General features: G+C 36.9%; 1 protein-coding gene across 5 annotated transcripts in view; it reads right to left on the bottom strand.

The window, feature by feature from the left end:
* Nucleotides 1-1452: 1452 nt before the first annotated feature.
* LOC143023793 (uncharacterized) overlaps nt 1453-27443 on the bottom strand; it is a 174226-nt gene continuing 148235 nt past the window's right edge. For all 5 annotated transcript variants that reach the window (XM_076182411.1, XM_076182413.1, XM_076182414.1 and 2 more), the window contains 3 exons: nt 21352-21523; nt 15672-15750; nt 1453-9308 (listed from right to left, as the gene is read on the bottom strand). In XM_076182411.1, coding sequence (XP_076038526.1) covers nt 7480-9308; nt 15672-15750; nt 21352-21523 — 2080 coding nt within the window. In that variant the 3' untranslated portion in view covers nt 1453-7479. The remainder of the gene's footprint in view (nt 9309-15671; nt 15751-21351; nt 21524-27443) is intronic.

Below are 27443 nucleotides of genomic sequence, written 5' to 3'. Positions count from 1 at the left end.
TGCCTTGTATAATACAATTAGGTACAACCCAGTTAATGCACACACACAATCCCTGCCTATGTAGTATGCAGGCATATGCAGGTTCTTATTTGATCCCCTTCTCCCTTTTCTTGGTTTTTATCTACCTGCACATTCTGTCCATTTGTAGTCATTTTACATATCAAAAACCCTTCATACTTTGGACCTCTATTGTATCTGGTGGTACTTCATGCTACCCTTGAACTGTTCTATTTTCGAGGACAATTTTCTTTACATAATTTTTTCCCCTTACGACTTTCTTAAGTTTCGTCCTATGATCCCTCATTTTTCCCACTCATGGTTTTACATCATCTTTGTCCATGAAATATTTCCCAGAGAAATATACAAACTGATCACAGCTCATTTCTTTTTTCCATTCAGCTTTATGTTTTCCTCATATATCATTCCACAGAGAACTGGGAATCCACTTATGATGTCATATTGGCTGCCTTCATATGAAGTTTGAGTATATCCTCCACACCACTGCAGCATGCTCCACAGCTGAATCTTCTATAATGCATTTACCCAACTTATTTACCTAACTATAGTATACAGGAAAGGAGCTACACTTATGTGGTCCTGTCACTTATCCAATTATCATACTCAGTTTTACACTTATATATGGTTCCATCTTGGGTTACACCATTAAGTTATTCTAGGAGTTTTCACATCTGTACAAAAAACTGTCTTTTTTTTCCATGTCCTTCAGATTTAAAGTCTTTTTCAATTTGCTCCAATAACCTGATAATGCCCTTCCATGCTAAACCAAGAGGCCTTTTCTGTCAATTTATCCACTCCATTTGGTAACCAGAGAACCACAATCAAGTTGTCACTTTATCTTTGTTACTTTAATAATGGCAGACCTAATCCTTCTTGCCTCACATTGTATAGTCTATCTGCAAGGATGAACAATTATGGTCATGTTTATATCTTTCACTTTGTGCAAAGACCATACTATTGCTGCAAACTCCATAAAGGGACAACGAGGTTCTTATTTTCTTTTTCCGTCATCTTTAGATTCTTCAGTAATTCATGGCATGCCCACAAAAGAATTAAAACAGTAGTGAGGTTCAAGACATCACAATGGAGACAAGTGACTAGTAACTAGTTTTGTAAGGGTCAGCTCTAACACTTGAAATGTTCTTGATATACATAAATGACATGATAGAAGGACCTACACTAATATGTTTCCAACTGATTCAACAACCACAAGAAGAAGAATAAAGAGTATATATATATATATATATATATATATATATATATATATATATATATCTCTATATATATATATATGTATATATATATATATATATATATATATATATATATATATATATATATATATATATATATAGATATATATATATATATATATATATATATATATATATATATATATATATATATACTTTTCAAAACAAATCAGTTCTTTAACAGAATTTCATACTCATAACCAGTTGCCATAAGATAACTTGGTTGCCAAACAAGTCACTCAGCACCATGGCTGTTCAATGTGTATATGGATATGGTGGTAAGGGAGGTAAAATGCAAGGATGATGAGCACAGGACTGAAGATGATTAAAGTGGAGTGAAGTAGGAGGTGAGCCATTTATTGTTTGCTGATGACAGTGTACTTGTGGCTGGGAGAGAGAAGGGTCTAAGGCAGTTAGTGATGGATTTTGGGAAGACATGTGACAGGAGGAAGTTGAAAGTAAATGAAGGTAATAGTGAGGTCATGAGATGTACAACTTATGAGGATGGCAGCAAGTTGGAGGTAAGTCTTAGAAGAGAAAGGTTTGAGGAAGAGGATAGTTAGAAATATCTATGATCACATGTAACAGGGAATGGGGGAGTGGGGTTAGAAGTAAACTGTAGAGTGAGGGAAGAAAATAATGGTCCTGGGGGAATGAAAAGTGTCATGAAATATAGGTATCTGAGGATAGGTACAAAGAAAAGATTATATAAAAGGGTGATTGTGCCTATGACAATGTATGGAGCAGACACTTGGAATTTAAGGGAGGCAAATGGAAAAATCTAAACGAGGTTGTGATGAAGTGTTTAAGAAACATGTTGGGGTTTGCAAGGATGGATAGAGTAAGAAATGAGGTGAGAAGGAGGATGGGGGTGGAAAAGGAGTTGTCAGACAGGGCTGATGAAAGAATACTGGGATGGTTTGGACACATGGAAAGAATGAATGAAGAAAAATCAGCAAAAATGGTGTGGAATGAAAAATTGGAGGGAGTGAATTTGGGGGGAAGACTACAAATGAAATGAATGGATGAGGTGAAGGGGGCCTTGAGTAAGTTGGTGTGGCATATCTTCTCATTTCCAAATGAGGGGATGAGAAGAGAGGGTTGCCATGTAAATAAACTTGTGGGAGTAAACCAACTTAGGCTGTTGGGTCCTGCTGTGGATGTGCTGTGTCTTGCTGCAATGCCTGTAACTCAGGCAGTGGGTGATGGACAGAAATGACCCTTCATCTACAAGCTGTATCTGACTACCTCTCTTAGAAGGGTAGTATATATATGTATATATAAAGAAATCATTAGATCTACATGCAACTATACCTCCACTCAACAAAACAACCACTTGAAAATCCGAATAAAACAAGGCAGTGAGAATGATAACAAGAATCATTAAAATTACCCAAATTGAACACCTGCACTGATACTAAAATTCCCTCTATAGCATATCACATGGAAATGATAGGTACAGTTTCATGCTACAACCCTCAACCCCCATTCATCCATCCCATTAGATTACACAAGTACAACCAGTTGAATGTAACAAAAAAAATGGCTGCATACTACACAAACATATACATCCTATCACCTGTACCACACAACAGATCCACATAAAGGTACATTCGCACTCAGATCACAAAGCAAGCTCTTGAGGACAGACCACCAAACTCAATACTCCAAACCCCTCTCCATGAATATCAGTTCCACAGAAAAATCTTCAAGAGAAGCAAGAACTCTGCTTAATCTTCAATAACTTGAACACAACTGTCAACTCTTTCCCTTCTTTCAATGAGTGTATGTCTAATAGTTTATCCCTATTCTTATATTTCATCTGCCAGGCAGTTATCCAATTTAGTCATTGCTTTTAGTATTTTCTTGACCTTGTTTATATCCTTCATTCCTTTGCTTATGTAATTGATATTCATTTTTTATTCCTAGTCACTGATCATTTTAGCTGTACCAATTTCTAAAATTTCAAATTATTTAGAACTTCAATTTCTATGACTGGCTACTTGCATATACATATTACATAGATCTTGTAACAATCTGCAGTCTCCCTCATTTCATCTATGATCTTTGCATGGTCTGATTGTACTAACCATTGTAATACGATATAAACGAGTTTGAAGATTTTCTACTACAGAAGAAAAGCATGAAAAACTATCTGATGGAGTTGGAACTGGGAGCAACTAATGGAACAAACTTCCAGAATACATACATACATATACAAAGGGCTTTTTCCCACTTACATGGGAGGTAGCCAAAATCAAAGGAATATCTCCACTCCCACCTATTTCATCCCCATATATTCCACTCTCATTCACCACCCCTCGCTCCCTCTTTTCTTGGCTCCTCCTGGATAACAGGTCATCCAACCCATCCCACTATCACCAATCTGTATCCCTTTTACATTAGCTCTTTGTGTATGAAGGGTCATTCCTGAGCCCTGATCAATACCCATATCAGAAGGGTTGCACCACATCAGAACACAGCATATCTTATTTGGGCCCCACCACTTCATTTACTTGGCAACCCTCTCTCGTTGTCCCCTTATGTGAAAATAATCATAGGTATCATACTCAATGGTGATCTATCACCTGAAGCACACATAGAAAAAATAACAGGAGAGACATACAATCTATTGTAAATATGAGTGGCATTTCACTACATGGATGAAGACATGATGAAAATCATTGAAGGCTTGATATGACTTAAACTGTAATATGCTGTGGTGATGTGGTCAAAGATGTAAGAAAAACTGGCAGTGGCTAAGATGATTCCTAGTCTAAATGACATGATAAATGAGGAAAGACTGAAGAAACTGGGACTTCCCACCTTGGAAAAATGAAGAGAGGTGATATGATAATGATATCTAAACTAGAAACATGTTTAGAGAATGTGGGCTTAAAAAGAATTACTGTTATGAGAATATTAAAAGGTCTGGTGAAAATAAATATATAAAAAATAAAAAAGCCATTTAAAAGATATCAGGAAACATAGCTTTCCACATAAAAGTGAGTGTAGACTTGTGGAATAAGTTAGATGAAAATATAAGCTAAGCCAAACTATAAAAAAAAAAATCAGGGTTTGACAAATGGAGGAAAAGGGATGGGACCCCATGAACACTGCTCCAGCCACGTACATTACAACTAGGTACATACATGTCCATGAAAGGTTCTTACACTTTTAAACCTCAAAGTATGTAAGTCACTGCTATTGAAATATGTGTCCTTGAAAAAAAAAAGATTATGACTTCATGAAATACCACAACATTATTGGGAAATTGAAATATCATCTCTCTATTGAAAGTTCAACATTCTTCTCACTCTATACTAAAAGCCTTTAGAGACTATGAGGCAGATCATGGATGTTACAGCCCCTAAGTTATTTCTCTTAGTACTGCTGAGAATGAAAAGGGATTCAGTCACACAAACTTGATAATAACAACATGCTTAAAAATTCTCATGAATCATGTATCAATGCCTATGTTTGTTACAAAAGACAGCAGAACAGCTGAAAAAGATAATTGATAAAAAGCAAGATTAATTGTGGAAAGGTAATATGGGAGGAATGTGAGACAGATGAAAGTGAGGCATCATGGGGCAACATATTGTTGAACATACCAATAACATAATGACCCATTGGGTGAAGGAAACCAGATATGAAGGCAAAGATACACCAACAAGACTAGATTCGATACAAACTAAAGAACCTGAGGTGACTGAAACAGTGAATTACCAGTGCCCAATAGAGATACAGGTTCATGTGGTTCTTGAATTTATGCTGGAAATGGGGAAGATGGAAATGAGAGAGAAAACAAGAGGAAATATACATACAATGAAGATAAAATCATGCAAAAGCTAACTTTCCTATACTGGAAAAAATACCATGAGGAAATAGATTTGATGAGTTCAATGAAATTAAGGTACATGAGAAGAAACAGGATATCTTTGTGAAAATTTATAATATAGAAGTGGAAACCTATGTGTCAAAGATGAGTGAGTGCGGCGAAGGTCGAGGTGAGGGCGGTTCGAATCCTGCCACCAGCGAAGTTGAACCAAGGGCATGGTTCATTAAATTCTGTGAGGGGCACTGTCCAAGCCTCCCGATAGAGAGGGAGTGTGTGACATTAAACCATTTCATCATCATTTCTTAATGTTGAATGTGTATGCATGTGTGTGTGTATTTACCTAGTTGTATTATACAGGAAAGAGAGCTATGCTCATAGTGACCCATCTTTGTATCTCACAACATTTATTTTGTTCTTAAATTAATGTTTGGTGTTTTCGTACACTATTGTTTCATCCTATTTGTTCCAGACATCCACTATGTGTGGAGAGCTGGGGCTTTTTTCAGATCTCTTCTATAATTATCCTTTTTGAGTTTCTTTTCATGTCCCCTTGTTTTTCTTCTATCCCAATTTAATAAGTCTTCTCTGTCAAGGACTTTCATGATTCTGTAAATAGCCAATAGATCACCTCTTTTTCTTCTTTGTTCCAAGGCTGGTTGTTCCAGTTTAGACAATCTTTGCTCGTATGTCAATTTTGAAAGTGTTGGGGCCATCTTTGTCATTCCTCTTTGGATACTTTCTATTTTCCTTATATTCTTTTTTGTACTCCAATCTTGGTCTTATCAGTGTGACTAATATTTTCTTTACCATTACCTCATCCTAGTAATTAAAAGCCACCTTTATTGATCTTAGTAAACTGTAGGTTTCTCCAACTATTTTGTTAATCTGCTTCTCTGGGGACATGTCTTTGGTGATGATTACTCCTAGGTCCTTTTCGGAACCAACTTTCTTTATCTCCTTTGCACTGATTTTATACTGTCTTCATATTCTTTTTTTACTTTTTCCAAATTACATACTACATTTCTTAATGTTGAAGTCTACTTCCCACTTATGACTCCATTCCCAGACTTTGTCCAGATCTCTCTGTAGCGATTCACAATCTTTTTCCATACTTACTTTCTTTAGTAGTTTTGCATCATCTGCAAAGAAGTTCATGTAACATTCTACACCTTCATCCATGTCATTTACATATATAGCAAACATTATCAGAGCCAGTACTGAACCCTGTGGGACTCCACTTATCATTTCTTCCTAAGTAGAGTTTTTATCTCTGAGCACCACTCTCATTTTTCTCCCATGCAAGAAATCTTTCATCCATTTCAATATTGTGTGTTGTTTACCTAATTATAGTATACAGGAATGGGGCAACGGTAATTGGGTCCTGTCTCCTACTCTCAATTTATCATCCCTTGCCTCAATTTCATGTACAGTTTCAACTTAGTCTATGTGTGTATGTTTGTATTTACCTAATTATAGTATACAAGGAGCAATGTTCACAGGGTCCTGTCTTCTACTCTCCAATTTATAGTGTGTGTAATTCACCATGGTCTTGGATCATGTGTTGGACTCATGATCAACAACTACTACCCTCCCGGATGAGAGCTCAGAGCTCATATATGACCGAACTATGGGTAATACTGTGACCTTACACGCACACAAACCCCAACTCCCCGCCCATGAATTGGAGTAACGACTCGCAGCGTAGCAATACTGAAATTATTTCAGCCCTGGGCGGGATTCATACTCAGACCACTGTAGTAGCAGTTGGGAGTGCTACCACTGCGCTGTTGAGTCGTGTGTGTGTGTGTGAGTGGGTGATTCACCATGGTCTTGGATCATGTGTTGGACTTGTGATCAACAGCTATTTCCCTCCTGGAAGAGAGCTCAGAGCTCATATATGACCAATCTATGGGTAATGCTGTGACCTTACACACACACACACCCCCAACTCCCCACCCACGAGAGTTGGAGTAACAACCCGCAGTGCAGCAATACTGAAATCATTTCAGCCCTGGGCAGGATTCGAACCCAGACTGCCATAGTGGCAGCCAGGAACTCTACCACTGCACCGCACCACAAGTTGTGTGATGTGTGTGTGCGTGTGTGTGAATACATGTAATATATATACACTAGTACATACACACAAATATATATAAACAAATAGTATATGAATTGTGAATTTTAGCAATACTTGTACAAGGTCAGAGTCATCTATAAAAATACAATCTTATTCAATCTCAACAGTTTTTCCAAAACTTAACCCTTTCATCCATATAACTTCTTGTTGGAAATGCTACCAACTAAAACATTTACTTGTTGTGCAAGCCCTCCCCCCAAAAAAAATAAAATAAAATAAAGAAAAAAAAATTATGGGAAAGCCTGCTCAAAGCCAGGTAGTGTTGAGTAAAATGGCGAAGATGTTGTAACAGGGACACTAGCTGTAGTTGTTGCTGTCTCAATACAACTGTTTCCAGTTGTTGGAGATGCTGAAGGCTGCAGAGACCCTGCAACTGGAGAAATTCTTGAACCTTCTGTACTTGCAAGTAAAGAAGCCTGACTGAATTCACTTGATTGAGTATTTGGTAGGATTACATGACTTGCAGAAAGTGGTTCAGCAAGATCTCCAACAACTCTTTCCCCTCTGCTGACTTCAGATGGGTGCATGAGAGCTGATTCTAATAAACTTCGAGGCATTTCACTTTCCAGAGGACGAGGACCTGATGGATCTAGCAATGAAGAACTTGTCAAGTTAATGGAACCACTGGGAAGATACATGCCTAAAAGCTCACCTAGATCATCGCCATCTGAACCAATACCTTCCACACTGGCTGAAAGCTCAGGCTCTTCTTTAATTGCTTCAAAAAGTCTCATTTCATGATGCAATCCTGAAATAAATGGAGGTTCTGTGTGTGGACTTGGTATGCCAGAAGGACCCTGCAGTCCAGAAGGACCTGGCAGTGGTTCTTGAAGAAGCACCATAGTGAGAGACTGCTCTGGGGTAGAGGCTGAATGAGATGGTGACACTAATGGAGGTTCAGGGGATAGAGCTTGGGGACCACTGGAAGGCCCTGGTATATTAGATGGCTCACTTTTCTCTACCTTACTAATCTCTCCAACTCCATGGCTTTTCTTTATGTGCCTCACAAGATGGTCCTTGCGACCAAACTTCTGTGAACAGAGAGAGCAACCAAAGTCCCGTTTTCCAGTATGTACCACTAAGTGACGTTTAACATCTTTTCGAGTAAAAAATCTTCGTTCACAAAAGTCACATTGAAATTTCTTTTCACTGGGGCTCTTGACTGAGCGAGAGCCTACATGCACCTTTAGGTGATAAATCAGATCTGATTTTGTGTCAAACATTTTCTGACAAATTCTACACTGAAGATCTCCTTCTTCAGCTGCATGTACTGCACAATGTTTCCTGTATGACATGTAAGAACTGTATTCTTTACCACATCCTGCTTTTTCACACTTAAACTGTTTTGTTGGGTCATGAATCTGTATATGATTTTTTAAATGGTCTTTCCTGTGAAAGCTCCGGTCACACAGAGGACACTTATGCTGACGATCACTCGTATGTATTAGTTCATGTCGAACAAGTTTAAAACGTGAAGAGAAAGCTTTGTCACAATGCTGACACTGAAAAGGTCGCTCTCCAGTATGAGCGTAAGTATGTTGTTTCAATTTTCCAGGACTATGAAATACCTTTTCACATACATCACATTTGTAAACACTATTCTTTCCTTTAGGACTCCCTCCCTTACTAGTTTTTCTTTCTGGAGTTTCAGATGCACTAGAAACAGATGATGACTCAATAGAGGAAGCTGGAGAGGCAACCTCTAATTTAACTGCTGAACCACTTGCCACTTCCTGTACAGGTCTACTAGGTGATTTTTGCTTCACAATCTTCTTGGGAGAGGTTTCCACTTTTGGTATACTTCTTTTTACCTCAGGTCCTTTTAGTACACTGGAGGTACTTCCTCTTCCTCTACGACCCAAAACTCTTTTCTTACCACCTCTTCTACTAATGCTACTTTCCCCTGTACTACTTTCACTTGCCTCTTCTTCTTTATTTAGTACAACCTGTGGCCTAGCACACCTGTGATTTGCAAGACTTGCGGCACTGCTAAATACCACTTCACATCCTTTGCATTTGAATCGCTGACGTGTCCGAAACTGCCATGAAACACCCTCTTCTGTTGAGAAAAAAATAAATAAAATAGCAATAATTATAATAAAAGAGAAGTAGAACTATGTAAATAAAATACTACTACTACTATTGCTACTACTACTACTACTACTACTACTACTACTACTACTTCTACTACTAATGATAATAACAATAATAGTTTATATTAATAGTTAATCAATTTAGAAACCTAAAGCTTGTACATACTGCTATTTCAAGAATACCAAGTCCTAGAGATATACATACATCTATATAAATTAATGGTACTATGAATAGAAAAATCATCACAAAAAGCTAATATTTTTTTATGTCTACAATAACAAAATAAGGAATTTTATTACTTTTATGAATTTTGGTGCAAAGAATGATGTATGATTTATGACCCCTATGCTGGGGCATTGATTGCGTGGTATTTTACAGTATTGATTGCATGGTAACATGTAGCCAATACATTAAGGATTATTTGACACACCCCTACACACTGAACACATCATTTGTCTATGTGTAAAATCTCTACTCCAAGAGGAATGATGCTACTTTTGTACTACAAATGTCCCTCCTTTACACTGTTCCCTTATAACTGTCCTTTACCACTTCTCTGAGTCTACCTCTTCATATCCCCTGAATTAAGGGGAGGGGTTGTGTGGTGATCTGGGCTTTATAAAAACTAATTGCACTTGTTAACCTAGTTGAAATAGATATAATTTCTCATATTACTTTCTGTTTTGTTTTCAGATTATACCAATGTATTTGGTTGAATAAAGCCTAGAAAGGTTCTGAGTATTCTTTGAGAATACCACAATTCATTCAACCAAAAAAGCTGCATCTGATCTGAAGATGGAGTTCTTGAGACTAGAATGCCTGGATGCATCTCCCTACTCACCTACTGTTACACAAGAATTGAATCACTGGAATCATACTTTCTCTGCATTCCTTGAATCCATCACAAACCTTATCCTAACAAACTGGATACATTAATAAATTTTGTCTCTCCAACCAAATATGGTCAAATTGCAGTGAATCAGCTATAAATCTTCTCAAAGATCTCTATGTTAAGTCCAAAAATGAAGTGTGCAAGAGACATTTATTGGCTATTTGTACACAGCATGAAGGGGAGACAATAGATGAGCATCTACAAGAGCTTCAGCTGCTCAACAAGAATTGTAACTTTAAAGATGTTACTGCTTCACAGAATAGGAATAACTACATACAGGACTCTTTCATCAAGAGTTTGCTCTCCCATACAATCAGGCAAAAACTGCTTGAAAACAAAAACTTTGGACCTAAGTACTGCTGTTGACCAAGCCAGGGCACTCAATGCTGCTCAGACCATGGAGTTTTATTCTGGTCTCCACACATTTTTTTTACATGAATGTGTCCAAACCCCTCTCTAACTCAACATACCAACCTTATACATGAAGCCAAGCTACGTTTCCACCAACCAAGCCCCCCTTCTACTACCAACTCCAGAAAATTCACCTACTCAAAACACCATGGCAACACAAAATCTTATCATAGTCATCAAATATAAGACATTACCACTCTTCAATGGCAGGAACATTCCTGTACACACTCTCCTCACTGAGGTTTACTCAGAAATACTACATAGGAATGTCACAGATGACAAAGCAAAGATATCCATCTTAACATCCAAAATACACAATCATGACACATTAGCTGGTAATGTCATTCAGTCTGACTTGTTTGATTTATCCTTTGACCAATTCAAAATGTCATTTGTGGCTTTTGAGCCACTTGGAGCACTTCCCCCTATACTCTTTGGCAAAAATTACAATCATGGCCCACATGCCACTTAGGAAAAAGTGGTCAAAATAGCTTCAGTATTCAAGAGTGAACTCAGAGAAAGCCTCAAAAACTAAAACTGGATCTTTGACAACAAAGTTTCATTGGAACACGCAGTCTCCTCATGGCATATTTTTGCCTACTCTCCCAATTACACCCACACCCACACTCCAGAAAGCTAGCACCATTACATTCACACTAGGTACCACATAGGGCAAATTCTCCAGGAAATTCTCTGATACAGACCAAGTTATCACTCAGATACAAAACCAGTCAGTACCCATAGCACCCACACACATGATAGCACAAATAGGACAGAGGAAAAACAAGAAGACATGCAATGACACTAAAAAAGGACAACTACAGAAGAGACCTGAAAAAGAATAGCTTCCCACATAGAGTGACATATATATGGAACAAATTGGATGAAAAAAATACTGTGTGCAAACACAATACAAGAATTTAAGAACAAACTTGATCTTGCGAGATACAAAAACGGGTCACCACAAGCATAGCTCCCCTTCCTGTAAAATACAACTAGGTAAATACGTTCACATGGTCATATATACATACATATATATATATATATATATATATATATATATATATATACATACATCATACATACATATACCAAGGCTTTTTCCCCCATACAAGGGAGGTAGCCAAAAAGGAAAAGGCATAAAATCATTCCCACCCATTCCATCCCTGAATACACTCCACACCCCTCCACCCTCCCTCTTATCTTAGCACCTCCTGGATGACGGATCATCCCTGCACCTTGTCCACTGCCCTGGGTCAGAAGCAGTGTCGCAAGACACAGCACATCCACAGCAAGGCCGCTTCATTAAATCGGTGACCCCCCCTCTCCGTCCCCCCATGCATAAAAGGAGAAGACAGGGAGAAATCCCTTCGGGCTGCGTCAAATTTTGCTCACACATACTATCTCACCCCCCATCCCCCCGCCCATTCCACCTCATGCATCACAACATCATCCATATACAACCATTCTTCATTCACCCGTCTTCTGTCCTCTCCCGTCCTTCCTCAACAGACATTCCCCTCTTCCCCAAAGCCCCCTTCACCCCATCCATCCACCTCATCCTAGGACGTCCCCTCATGTTCACTCCCTCCACATCTGCCTTCCATACCTCCTTTACTAGTCTTTCTTCACTCATTCTTTCCATGTATCCAAACCATCCTAATACTCTTTCATTAACCCTATCTCCCAACTCCCTTTCCACCTCCGTTCTTCTCCTCACCTCCTCATTTCTCACTCTATCTAGCCTAGTAACCCCCATCATACTTCTCAGACACCTCATCTCAAACACATTCAAACTCCTTCCCTCTTCCTCTCTTATGTTCCATGTTTCTGCCCCATACAGTGCTGTTGGTGCAATCACTCCTTCATACAGTCTCCTCTTGGCATCCATTCCCAAATGTCTATTCCTCATTACACTCTTCAATCCACCAAGGCATTTACTCACTTCTCTCAATCTATATTCTATCTCCACCTTCACTCCACCTTTTCCTGCCACATTTGCACGCAAGTATCTAAAACTATCCACTTCCTCCAGTCGCTCTCCCTTAATGCTCACTTCCAGTCTACTGCCACTTTCACCCCATATATATATATATATTATATATATATATATATATATATATATATATAATTTTCTCAGCCTCAGGTCCACCACTCTCAAAAAAAGAAAAAAAAAAAAAAAAAAAAAATCTTTTCAGTCTCTGCTCTTTCTTCATTTGCTTCACTTTTAAGTGTCTTTTTTCCTCATCACTCATTTCTTTTTTTTATCCAATCATTTTTGTAATTTTCACTGCTTGCTAGCTTTGTTGTTTTTGATAGTACTTCTGCTATCATTTGAGACCTTACTTTGAATTTTAGTGGCCTCTATTGTTTTTATTTAGAGTATTTTCCTATTCTATGCACTTCCTCAATCTCATTGTCCATATCCTGTCCCTCTTCTTGTATCTCCTTCAGAATTGTTTTAGCAATTATTTTCTCATCTTTTTCTTTTTTATATCTAGGCACATTATGTTTTTCTTTAATACCATAAACTACAATCCACTTTTTTTAATCCACTATGTGTCTGACCCAATTTTCTTTTTCCTTAATTACTTTGATTGCCATTTCTTTGGCATTTTCTTCCACTTGCACTATTTCCTTAAAGGTTAACTTTTGATTTTCTTGTTCCACTTTCCATCATTTTTTTTTTGTTTCTTGGATATCAGTTTCCTTGATCATTTCTCCTACTTCTCAGTCACCACTTGTATTTGTTCTTTCACTTCTTTTTTTAAGGCCTCATTTTTGTTTTTGTCTTCATTTATCATTCTTCCATTCTCATTTTTTATCATATTTAATTATTTTTTCAGATCATCAAGCACCTTGTTGGTCTCGTCATTAGCTCTTTTGAGTTATTTCTTTGTGCATTGCCCTGTACTCACTTTTCAATTCTATGCCCATCCATCAAATCAGTAATATCCCTATTTCTTAAAATATTTTTGTACCTAGGTTCTCTATCAAACTCCACACCTCTACCTAAAAATCCACCTTCTCTTGCATTTACCTAGTTGTAATATACAGGAGGGGAGCAATGCTCGTGGTGACCCGTCTTTGTATCTCTCTGCATCAAGTTTTATCTTAAAATCTTGTATAGTGTTTGCACATACTGTTTTGTTGTCTAATTTGTTCCATGTATTAATCGCTCAGTGTGGGAAACTGTTCCTTTTCAAGTTTTTTTCTATAACTATCTTTTTTCAGTTTTTTTCCATGTCCTCTTGTTTTACCGTTGTCCCACACTAACAGGTCGTTCCTGTCTAAAACTTCCATTCCTTTCATTATTCTGTAGATAGCCAGCAAATCTCCTCTTTCTCTTCTTTGTTCCAGAGTTGGTAGGTTCAGTTTGGATAGTCTTTGCTCATACGTTAGTTCGGCGAGAGTCGGTGCTAGTTTGGTTGTCGCTCTTTGTAATCTTTCTAGTTTCTTAATATTCTTTTTGGTACTGTGTGTGCATGTGTGTATTTACCTGACTGTAATATAAAGGGAAGAGGCAATGCTCAGTGGGGTTTGTCTCTTACACTCCTAGCTTCAAATTCATGTACAGTTCAAACTTGGACTATACAAATATCCTTATTTTCTAATTATTATAGATTGGAATTCATGTATTGTTCCAGTTTGGGCTATATCACCTAAGCTATTCCAAGTATTTATGCATCAGTATGGAAATTTGTACATCTTCACACCCTTTAGACATTTGGTCTTTCTAAATTTGTTCTTATGACTTCTCAAAGCCCTCCCATTCCTAATCTCTTTTGTCAATGTAATCCACTTCAGCGACCTGAATAGTATAATCATATCACCTCTTCAACATTGGCACAGCTAATGCTTTGGGTCTCTCCTCATTTGATTTATCTGTCAGGCTGGGAACCAGTTTCATTGCTACCCTTTGTATTCTCTTGATCTTGCTTATATCTTTTACTTTAAGGGGACCATACCACTGATATTCTAGTCTTGGACAGATTAGGGTTTATGCAAGTTTTTTCATCATCTCTTCATACAAATAGCGAAAAGCCATTTTAACCCCTTCAATACGGGCCACATCGCACGTCTGGCAGCATTAGCTGCCAGACGTGCAATGTTGCATCATAATACTCACATTATAAAAAATAAAGTCACTGCTCTATCACTCGTTCTCTTTCACTCGTGAATTTTGATAACCATAGAAAATATGATGAAGCCAGTTTACAGAGTATGGGGGTCATGCAGGTATGACTACAATAAATATAATCAAGACGCCGACGTCGGCATCCTTGCATACCCACTTGCTCCTCATGACGCCTACGTAGGCATCACCGTATGGAAGGGTTTAATGTGTATGTTAAGGAGACTGGCAGCTTGAATGAAAAGCTGGCACTGCCTGGGGATGAAACTGGGGACCTTCTGCTTGCTAGGTATACATGCTTACCAATTACACCATGGTCACCTCCAGTGACCACCTCCACATACCCCACCCCCCTAACTAGGGCCCTGCCTATTATGGGCCAGTCTAGGTATATACACCACTATGACATCCTACTCACTGCACCATGCTGAGGTAGGGAGCATCACTGAAAAGCTATCACTGCCAGAGGATCTGACCCAGGACATCCCACTTGCCAGATAGGCATGCTTACCAATTACACAACAGTTGCCTCTTGTGATTACTTGCACAATTTTTGTGTCTTACTACTTGCACCTATTTTTTGTGTTCACCCCAGTACTTGAACTCTGATCTTTTATGTGTAAAGATTGCAAGTTATCAGACATATTCAGGGCTCCTTTATGAAGACATCATGTTACTAATATTTCACAATAAATCATAACAATGTTTAAACAAATTATAATGTATGATCACATGATTATCCAGCACTAAAGGAGCTTTACTATTTAATCACAAAAAAATTATAACACATATTAATATAATAAGAAACAATGCAAACTAAAGAACTACCATGAAGGAAAGCACTTACTAACTTCATATAAAGAGAAAATAAATGAAAAATTTCACCTTACCTGCTAAGACTCGTGTTCCCATCCTCTCAGCATAATCCCTTGAAAACCAGACCTTCAACTCACATCTTTCTGGTACTTCCTGTTGCAAAAGAAAAGCTTCTCAATCAATAGTCTTTTTGCATTAAAAATATTTCGGTGCATATATGTACATTGAGTGTATCACAATGAATGAACACATTATTTATCTATATACCAAAATACTTCATTCTTCTTACAAGGGAGTAGCCAACTAATATATGCATCACCCATCAATCATTTCCTTTTTCTCTTAGCCCCTTGTGAATGAAGGGTCATTTCTGCCCCCTACCCAATGCCGAGGTCAGAAGCAATGCAGCAAGACACAGCACATCCACAGCAGGCTTAGCTACTTCAATTACATGATAACTCTCCCTTCTCATCCCCTCATGCAGAAATTGATATTACAAGTAGAAATCTTTTATGGCTCCATCAATTCATTTTCCACCTGCACTTATCTCTTCCCGCACCTTCCCTGCACAAAAGACATTCCTCCTTTACTCAAAGCCCCTTTCACCTCATCCCTCCATTTCATTCTTGGTCTACTCCTCAGATTCACTCCATCCACCTCTGCTTTCCACACTCATTTTGATAGTCCTTTTTCATTAATTCTGTCCATGTGTTCAAACCATCCCAGTAGTCTTTCATCTGCCCTATCTGCCAGCTCCTTTTTCATCTCACCTCCTTATCTCTCATCCTTATCCATCATCATAACACCCACCACATTTCTCAAACACATTTAAATTTTTCCTCTCTCCTTCCATTAAATTCCTAGTCTCTGATTAAATCAATCCAATCAGTATTGTAGGCACAATTACCCTTCACACAGTCTTCTATTTGCATCAATCCTTAGATACCTATTTCTAATGGCATTTTTAATTTCTCAAAGTCATTTACTTCCCTCATTCTACAATTTACCTCCACCCCATTCCTCCATTCTCTGCTAAATTCAACCCCAATTCCTCTAACCTTTCTCCTCTGATACAGAATAAAATAGATAAAATATTGGCAACCTCTGGCAACCCCATTGCATTAAAAACATTCTGTATATTGAAATAGTGTCAGCATTTCTATAGCTATTTCATTTTTTGCTCCAGAATTGTGTTTATGGAGATATTTAGCAACTCCTCCCACCAGCATACCCCACAAAGACCGTGGATAGGGCATCAGTACTCTTCAAAAGGTCAAAGAAAGGTGACCGTTAGTCCTGGCGCTCTCACCATACACCACAATTTTGATTCCTCACCCTGTATTGTCGCTGTGATCATGGGAAAATTAACAAGAAACAAGAGAGTGAAGCGGCAGAACATAGAGAGGGCCCGTGAGTGCCTGACAGAGAAACATGAAGGAAATAGAAAGAGGAGAAAAATATCACAGCTACACCTAGCACTTCACAAGCATCTACTAGCCATGCCCACCTTACACCTCCTCCACCCACGCCACACCACTCATGCTCACCTCACCCTTCATCAGCAAGAGGAAATTGGAGATTTGCTATACATCGCAACCATCAAACAAAGGGTCATAAAAAATGGTCGCAAAAATCTAAATTCCCCATCCTGTAAAGTTTATGTTTTTGTTCCTTCTGTTGTAAACAAATTAATAAAAAAAATCAGAGGTATTAGTTTGATCAAATGTATTCAATAATTTTTGTTCCCCAGACTCTAAGATTTCATTTCATACTAAGGTATATGATGTGGAAGGATTTTCCATTAAGTAATTAGAGCTTCACTATATCTTCACTATGCTTTATATATACATGGGAGGAACACAATACCCTTAGGAATTATACACTATTGTAAGGGGTAATTATACCTAAGTTCATTAAACACATATTTGAAAATTTAATTTCACCTACTCTATAAAGTGATGCAACACTCCCTTAAACCACTCTAATCTAACCCTAACACATTCTCTACTCATGTAAAAGCTATTCTCTGCCCTTAACAACTTTCCCTCTATTCAAGATATCTGTGATACCTCCCACAATACATTTTTATCTACCTTGTCAAAAACCTTTTCTAAATCCATAAAGGCCCAAAAAACACCCTTTCCCTTTTGCCAAAAAGTCTCACAAAACTGCCTTATCACAAAATTTTTATTTGTGCACCTCCTATCTTTCCTAAACCCATGGTGTTCCTCAACAATTACTCTATTCCTTTCCTAATCCTCTCTATTAAATCCCTCCTATATCCATTTTCAACTATATTTATCAAACTAATCCCTCTACTGCATTCCCTATTCCTCCCCCTTTTTTTTTTTTTTAAAGCTGAACTATATATGCACTCTTCCAGTCCTAAGGCACACATTAAATAACCTCACTAGACAATCAACTATAACTGTTTTTCCCTTTGTCAGACACTCCTGACACCCATCCAAACCAGCCTTAACAGCTTTCATAAATTTCAATGGATATATATATATATACATACATATATATACATACACAATGAATGATTCCCAGTGATCAATTAATATCTTTTTCAACCACAAATAACTTTTAATTCCATGCCATCGCAATCGAGACTGAGAGTCGCTCAAAGGAGGCATCCGTTGGAAATTGAAATGTGGACAATGCGAGGATTCGAACCCAGCTAACCCGTAACAAAGTTACAGTGACGTAAACCAATCTCTCGATACTGTATTGGTTTACATCACTGTAACTTTGTTACAGGTTAGCTGGGTTCGAATCTTCAGCTTGTCCACATTTCAATTTCCAACGGATGCCTCCTTCGAACAACTCTCAGTCTGGATTGCGATGGTATGGAATTAAAAGTGATTTGTGGTTGAAAAAAAAAATATATATATATATATATATATATATACACACACACATAAATACAAATATACTAAGGGGCTCTTCCCCCTTACAAGGGGGAAGAGGACAAAAACAAGAGGACACAAAAAGAAACTTAAAAAGGATAGATACAGAAGAGATCTGAAAAAGAATAGCTTCTCACACAGAGCGATAGATATCTGGAACAAACTGAATGAGGAAACGGTGAGTGCAAAAACTATACAAGAATTTAAGATCAAACTAGATGCTGAAAGATACAAAAGTGGGTCACTACAAGCATAGCTCTCTTCCCATAAAATACAACAAGGTAAATACACACCCAACCCGACCCAAATGTATCGGCTATCACATTTGATTTTCCTGGAATATATTGAATACTTAGATCATACCCCACAAAATGTTCAGGCTTTGTTTCACAAGTCTAAAAAATTTTCTCCAGTGAAGGGGGATATATGTCATGTTACATGACATGTTATTGACAATGGATGCAGGCATGGCACACACAGATGACATGGAGGGCTTGGAAGCCGGCAGCAGAGGACTACAAAATCAGGGCCTCCTGTCTTCTGAGGTCAGAGGGCACATGAATCGAGTGACGAATCAAAGTAGGACCCTCACTTTTATGCCCCTTTACTTATATGTTTTAGATAAGTATTAGTGACTATATTGTAAGCCCTCTTCACACAAAAATAAAGATATGGGTACAATGTGTGGAGTTGGGTAAATAGAAATATGATAGGTTACATTGGCATACATTGGCACCTGTGCCACAGTACTGGTGTTGTACAACTGTAGTATAAAAAAGTTGCGCGGGCACTTCTGAGTCCTCCTGATTACCACATTCATACTCTGTTCACACTGACTTTATTGTAAGTACAAGGCATATTGTAATTGAATTCACATATTAAATTTAGTGCTTGCACTCTACTATTTTTTTTCTTATCCAGTGAATTTAAATTGATCATAAGAGGCTAAGTGTCATACTGGGACCTAGATTGCAGGAACTACTCAAGTCACAGCTTATGATTTGATGTACCAACTCAAATACAAGACCTAGCATGTGACAGAACAGTTTCCCTTACAAGTACCATAATCAAAATTTGTGAAAAAATGATAAACAAATAGATGGACAAAACATCTGGAAAACAACATATTAAACCCAATTCAGACAGGGATGATTGTGCAACAAATCTGATCTGTTTTTACTTAAGACTATTAGATATAATACAGGAAAGGGATGGGCTGATTGTGCTTTCCTAGATCTACAAAAAACTTTTGATAAAATGCCACATAGAAGAGAGAGAACACACTTAAAAACGAAGCTAAAGAAAAAACAAGAAAAGAACCGAAACAGAGAAAAAGAAGTTCTTTTGGAGAGTGTTAGACATGAGACTGAGAAAATGGTATGTTCTAGAAAAGCAAACAAAAGGAACAAAGAATGAGATGGAGAGTGCAAAAAATTAAAAGTGGTTTATAGTATACATGGATTAATTTCAGGATTAAATGAACTTAATGATTACTTGTCAATGTAATGGGAATTGTAGAGACAAAACCATGGAGTCCACTATCACCTAACAGTGTTAGAAATGGATTATGTAATCACAGGCTTGGAAATAGACAGGAAAAACAGGGTGGAGTCATGTTCTTGGCTAAGAAAAATTTAGATGTGACAAATGTAACAAATGGAGGGAACTGTGTGGAAATTATCACAATAAGAGCCGAAGGTAATGACATGAAAAAAGCATATTTGAAGTGATTCATGTGCCCCCAAAAATGGGTTCTTGGAGAGTGATTACTCTAAAACATTTGAAGATACAAGGATTTCATTAAGTGGGGTGTTGAAAGATGGAGGAAATGTGGTACTTATGGGAGATTTTAACTGCAAAGAAATCTGTTAGAAGACAGTGAAATGTGGAGAAGAATTATGGAGAAATGTATTACTTAACATGACTATGGAATATACAATGACACAATGGGTAAAGGGAAATACCAGATATAGAAATAATGAAGAACCATCAAGACTAGAATTATTCTTTACATCAGTATCTGAAACTGTGGATAAAATTGAATACAAGACACCAATTGGAAAGAGTGACCACAGTGAGCTAGAACTATAGGAGGAAATATATATGGAGAGAAATCAGAAATACAGAAGAGACACTGGTATATAGTAAAACAGACCTTGTGAAACTCAAGAAAAAAATTCAAGAGGTGAGTTGGGAAAAATTCTACAATAAAGAGACATAAGTGGAAGAAAAATGGAAGATCCTCATGGAAATCTATAATGAAGGGGTGGATAAATATGTTCCAAGACAAAAACAGGAAAAGGTGTATATTAAGTGCTGGTTTAACAGGACACCATCCATCTTTAAATAGTACCATCCATAGATTCAAACAGCCCCAGGTGCAACCATCGCACAGAAGATACAGAACATCTCATACTCCAATCCCTAGACAACACATTTCTTTTGTGACTGATTTATGGTCCCATCTGGAGGCTGTTGATGGTTTCTTGGAGACCGCGGGTCTTCTGCAAGAGAGATCTAGGGCAACAGATTGACTGTTTTGACCCTTAGGTCTTCTTCAGTGGCCTAAAACACCTTAAGGGTCAAAATTTCTGGACTGGAATAAAACTCCACATCCCACCCTTTGCACTTCATTGCCACCTTATCTCTAACAATATCACTCTTTTGTTCTACTGCACAGCTGACCTTAACCTGATTCATCTTTAGTAATCAAGAAAATAACCTTTTCTACCAGGGGTTCCCTTAGTTCAAAATTGTTAATAAAGTGTCCATACATTGTAGCCATGGTACTTTAGGGGTTCCTATGGACTTCAATCATCCCCCATGTTTAAAATCTACTTACTTTGATGGTTGCAAAATAGACATCTCCTTTGTACTGGAAAGCAACTAAGTTCTGTTCTAGCTTTTTCTCTGCTGGTCTCACAAAGATCATCCAATTGCTTCGTTCTTCCTGTCGAGTATCCAGCAATGTCTGCTGTCCATCACTTCCGAACAGCTTAAACACAATACCATACCTGAAACATTTCATAATACAATGGAACATGTTTTGATCACACAAAAATTATATTGTATAGTAAAAATACACACACACACACACAATATGTATATATATATATATATATATATATATATATATATATATATATATATATATATATAAACACACATATGCATATAGACAAGAAACAGGGAGGAGGAATCATGTTCTTGGCCAAGAAAAACTTGAATGTGATGAAAATTGCGGGGGGCAAAGGTAACGTTAAACTGATCATGATAAAAATCAAAGACAAGAACATGAAAAGTAGAAAGTTTGTGGTGACTTAAATGCCCCCACAAATGAACGCTTGGAGAGAATGAGCATATGATAAATGTTAGAAGATACAAGGCAATCATTAAATGAGATACTAATGGGCGGGGGTAATCTGGTAATTATGGGGGACTTCAAATTGCAAAGAAATTTGTTGAGAGAACATGACAGTGAGACGAGAAGACTTGTGGGGTAAGGTACAACTGGACATGACCATGGAATATACAATGACTCAGTGGGTCAGTAAAAACACCAGATACAGAAATAACAAGGAGCCATCGAGACTTAGATTTAATATTTACAACAGAACTTGAAATTGTGAATAAAATCCAATACAAGACACCATTTGGAAAGAGTGACCAAATACTCATTGAGACTGAACTAAAGGAAGAAATATACATAGAAATGAAAAGCATAGGAAAGGAAGATTGATGTACAACAAAATGGACTTTGGAAAACTAAAGGAATTCTTCCAGAATGCAAACAGGGAAAGATTTTCCATGGAAGAGACAAAAGTGGAAGTGAAATGGGTTACCTTGATGGATAATTACAATGAAGGGGTGAATAGGTACATACCAAGACAGAAGCTAGAGTGTACATTAAATGCTGGTTCAACAAAAGATGCAGTGAGGCAAAAGATATAAGGGACAGAGCTTGGAAAAGATGGAGAAAAGAAAAAAAAAATGGAAAACGGCAAGTTTATATAAACTATAGAAATGAGTATGTTAAAGTGAGAAGAGAGGAAAAAAGGAACCATGAAAAGGATGTTATACATAAATGAAAAGAGTAACTCAAGCTATTCTATTGATACATGAATGGTAAACTTAAAAACAAACAGGAAATGGTGAAACTAGGCCAAGGGAATATAGAATACACAGAAGAATTAGAAATGGCCAAAGTCATGAATTATCACTTCAAATCTGTTTTCACTAGAGAGAAAGCACAATGTTGGGACGAAGGAAATGAAAGGCGATCTCTCCCCATGAGAGAGATAATAATAACACAAAAAGAAATAATGGAACATCTATCAAACCTTGACATCAGGAAATCACATGGCCCAGATGGAAGTGCAAATTGGATTCTAAAAGAATGCAAAAAAGAACTAACGGACAAAATACAAGTTGCTCACTTAAAGAAGGAAAAATACCAAAAGACTGGAAAAATGCTATTATTGTACCAATATATAAAGGAGGAAACAAGGAAGAACCAACTAACTATAGGCGTCTCACTAACAAGCACTATAGCCAAAATTTGTGGGAAAATCACCAAGAATAGATGGGTAAAACACCTGGAAGACAACAATATAATAAACCCAAGACAATTTGGGTTCAGACAAGGAAGATCATGTACCACAAACTTAATATGTTTCTATTCAAGATTAATAGACATAGTGCAAGAAAGGAGTAGATGAATGAATTTAAGTGGAGACAGTAGTTTTACTGGAAGAGAACCACACACACGAACAAACCACCAAGCTGTCAACAGCTGTCAACTAGAGTTCCATAGGCTGCCAAATAAGATGAAAATTCTCAATAGTGCAAGGAAAGCAAGAGGCCTGGGTTGTATTGAGTGGGAGGGGGAGCACTTGTGGTTGTCCAAAATTATCTCTGTGCAGTGTTAAAGGTGTCATGAGAAAATGCAAGGGAACCAAGGCGGATTAAGAGAAAACAGAAACAAGTTTGAGTTGAATGTTGACACAAAGGCAGAGCCCTCTGGAGGCACTCTATTAGAACTAAATATAAATAGAAGCTTTGAAACCCCAAGAGGGCTTATTAGATTGTACAACTATAACCCTTTTTCTAGTTTTGGTAAGTACAAAAGAAGAAATTTGAGTCAAATCAAAGACATAGGAAGGGAGATGAGTTTTAATAGGAACTCATGGGAGAAAGAATTCATGGAATTAAGGAAAGAGATTGTGAATTTAAGGAAAGACTATTTCGAAGTAAATAGAGAGGTATGTAAACTAAAGACAAAGAATTCTGAAACAAATAATGAGCTAAGCGAATTAAAAAAAGAATTTAGGTTAAATGTGAAAATGAAAAGATGAAAAACATTACTACCAATAGTGAGAATTAAAAAAAAAAAAAAAAAAAAAAGAGGTAAATCACAAAATACAGGAAATGTCTGAAAGAACTGAAGAAAATTTAGGCGAGGAAAATTTGCAGATTAATAAATGAAATGAAAACAGAGAAAATGAAGAGATAGCATTTAAAGAAATAGTACAACAACACATACAGGAAAATGCAAAGGACACACTTATTCAAGTAATCAAAGAAAATGCAAATTGGGTCAAAGATACAGTGTATAGAAAAAAAGTATATTATAGTGTGTGGATTAAAAAAAATGGTCTGGTTAGGTACTTGAGAGAAATACCAGAAAAAGAAATAAAAACAATTCTAAAGGAAATACAGTACAAGACGATGACCAAGTAGAAAAAAATAGAAGTATATAGAATAGGACAATATTCTAAAAAAAGAAATTGACCTCTAGAGATAAAACAAAGACCACAATTGGTAACAGAAGACATACTAGCAAAATCAGATAGGATAGTGAACTTAGGGAGCAGGTTTTCATTAATACATTTTCTATTAAAAATCACTGCATACTCTGCGTTGGTGATCTTCTTCTTAAGACTTTCTATTTTTCTGAGTATTTTCTTCTCTGAAGCAGGGAGAGAAAATATCACATTTCCAAACGAGTCCATGTTTGGAAATAAAAATCAACATTTAACGACGTTTCGCCTATACATTAGGCATCTTCTGGTAAATTTATTGAAGAATCTTTTTACAAGAATATAAATACAGAAAAATACAGAAAAAGAGACATAAAGGAGAGGTCAATTGGTAACACGCGTCATGTTCTGTTGGTGACGCGGGATGCTCCGAAGAGTTCTAAAGTGCCACACATATTTTGTTGAATATTTATCAATGGCATATGGTCTCTAATAAAAACAGCCTCTAAACATTTCAGTTTCTTTCTGTTAGTATCCTTAACCAAAATTGAGGTGCTTTTATTTAGCTGGTCCCGTGTAATGCTGGTATTGTGGGATTTTGTCACGTGGGTTTTTATCGCGCCATTTTGCATATGTTGTGTGAGCCTCTGAGTTAAAGTTTGTGTGGTATGGCCTATATACTCTTCTTGGCAAAGCACACCGTCTTTGTATAAATCACAAGAGTATTTGTATACCACATTATTTTTCTTGAGTTTATCCGTGGTAGCTGTCATGTTATTTTTCATCACCAGCGATGATGTTCTAGGGTTACGGTAAAAGATTATAAGGTTTATTTTGTCCTCTTCTTTTCTAGGCTTACAATTTTTGTGGATAATGTCTTTTAAAGCTTTTTCATCTTTTTTGTACGCTGATGACATTGTATTTTGATAATAAATGTTTATATTATTTTTCTTATTCTCTAACTCTTTATTCTTGGTGTTGGCTTTCTCCATATTACTTTTAATTTCCTTATCGATGTCCCTCATTGCAAAGCCATTGTTTGTTAAAATTTGCTTGACTCTAACAAGTTCTTGGTGTAGTAATTGCCAACTGGAACAAATTTTAAAGGCTCTTGTGACATAGGCACGTATTACGCTCATCTTATATTTGGAGGGACATTCACTAGAACCGTTTAGACATCTTCCAGAATTAGTTGGTTTTCTATAGACAGTTGTGGTGAAAATGCCTTTTGTACCATCTACCCAAACGTCTAGAAAAGGAATTTTATTGTTGACGCTCCTTTTCACCGTAAAGCGTAGACAAGAATGTTCTTCCATTTTGTTTTTTATGTCATCAAGGTGTTTTTCTCCTTCTACATCTACAAAAATGTCATCTATGTATCTTAGATACAATTTAGGTTTAATGTTTAAAGTATTGAGGACGTGATTTTCGATATGGCACATATAAGTCTGTGCAAATAAGACTCCTAGAGGACTTCCCATACTCACACCATCTAACTGGCAATAAATTCTGCCTGATGGGCATCTAAAAGGTACTTCTTGGGTACATATCTGTAACATTTTCTGCAAGACGTGACGAGGGATTTTTGGAGGGGGCAAACTGACATGGTGGAAAACGTCATGTAAAATTATCTCAATTGTCTCTTCTACAGGGACATTCGTAAAAAGACTTTCCACGTCCAGAGATGCAAGCATTCCTTGGGGGTTAGAATTTTTAAGAAATTCAACAAATTCATCCGTAGAGCGGAGACTGTGGAAGGTGGGGATGTATGGGGTGATCAGTTCATTTAGTTGTTTTGCTAAATGGTATGTAGGTGTGGGTATTTGTGAGATGATAGGTCTCAACTTGTGTGTAACATGACGCGTGTTACCAATTGACCTCTCCTTTATGTCTCTTTTTCTGTATTTTTCTGTATTTATATTCTTGTAATAAGATTCTTCAATAAATTTACCAGAAGATGCCTAATGTATAGGCGAAACATCGTTAAATGTTGATTTTTATTTCCAAACATGGACTCGTTCGGAAATGTGATATTTTCTCTCCCTGCTTCAGAGAAGAAAATACTCAGGAAAATAGAAAGTCTTAAGAAGATCCCCAACACAGAGTATGCAGTGATTTTTAATAGAAAATGTATATATATATATATATATATATATATATATATATATATATATATATATATATATATATAAACATATACATACACTGAATGGCTCCCAGTGAACAGATTAACATCTTTTCAACCATAATTCACTTTTAATTCCATGCCATCGCAGTCGAGACTGATGAGGAGCTCAAACGAAGCATATATTGGAAATTGAAACATGGATGAGCTGAGGACTTGGACTCAGCTCGGAAATGACAAAGTGTCAGTGACTTAAAACCTATTGTACAATGGGTTAAGTCACTAGCACTTTGTCAAGTCCAAGCTGAGTTTGAGTCCTCAGCTCGACCATGTTTCAATTTCCAATATATGCTTCCTTCAAGCTCCTCATCAGTCTTGACTGCAATACCATGGAATTAAAGGTGAATTGTGATTGAAAAGATATATATATATATATATATACATACATATATATATAAATATATATATATATATATATATATATACATATATATACATATATATACATATATATACATATATATATATATATATATATACATATATATATACATATATATATATATACATATATATATATATATATATATATATATATACATATATACACATATATATTTTTGATACTGAAACATGCTATATTTCTATCAAGTTAGGGACACACTGATGAGTTTGGCCTAGGGCTCAAAAGTGGGTAAATTCAACCCTGCCTATCCCAAAGCACAATATCTTCCCTGTCTAATCTTCCACATCCTTCTATCACCTGCATGCCATAATCAAGCCCTTCTCTCTTTGAGCCTTCAAAGATTGTAAAGCACAGCTATCATAACTATCATAGTGGAGTCTCCATGGCATGGTTTCCAACAATCAGCAAATCAAGCATAAACAACTTACAAATTCTACAAAATGGAGTACTAAGGATGCACCAAAACTACCCCTATAGGACACCTGCATACAGAAACCAAAACCATTCCAATAGAACATCATATGAAAATGACAGTAACATAATTCTAAGCCAAAACCCTGAACAACACATACTCTTCACACTAC

Source organism: Oratosquilla oratoria, unplaced genomic scaffold (genome assembly GCF_046742065.1).
Source record: "Oratosquilla oratoria isolate Oo_2021 unplaced genomic scaffold, ASM4674206v1 SCAFFOLD61, whole genome shotgun sequence".
In the NCBI taxonomy this organism is placed as follows: Eukaryota; Metazoa; Arthropoda; class Malacostraca; order Stomatopoda; family Squillidae; genus Oratosquilla; species Oratosquilla oratoria.
Note: the sequence above shows the minus strand (reverse complement) of the source record. Positions and strands in the feature narration are given on the sequence as shown.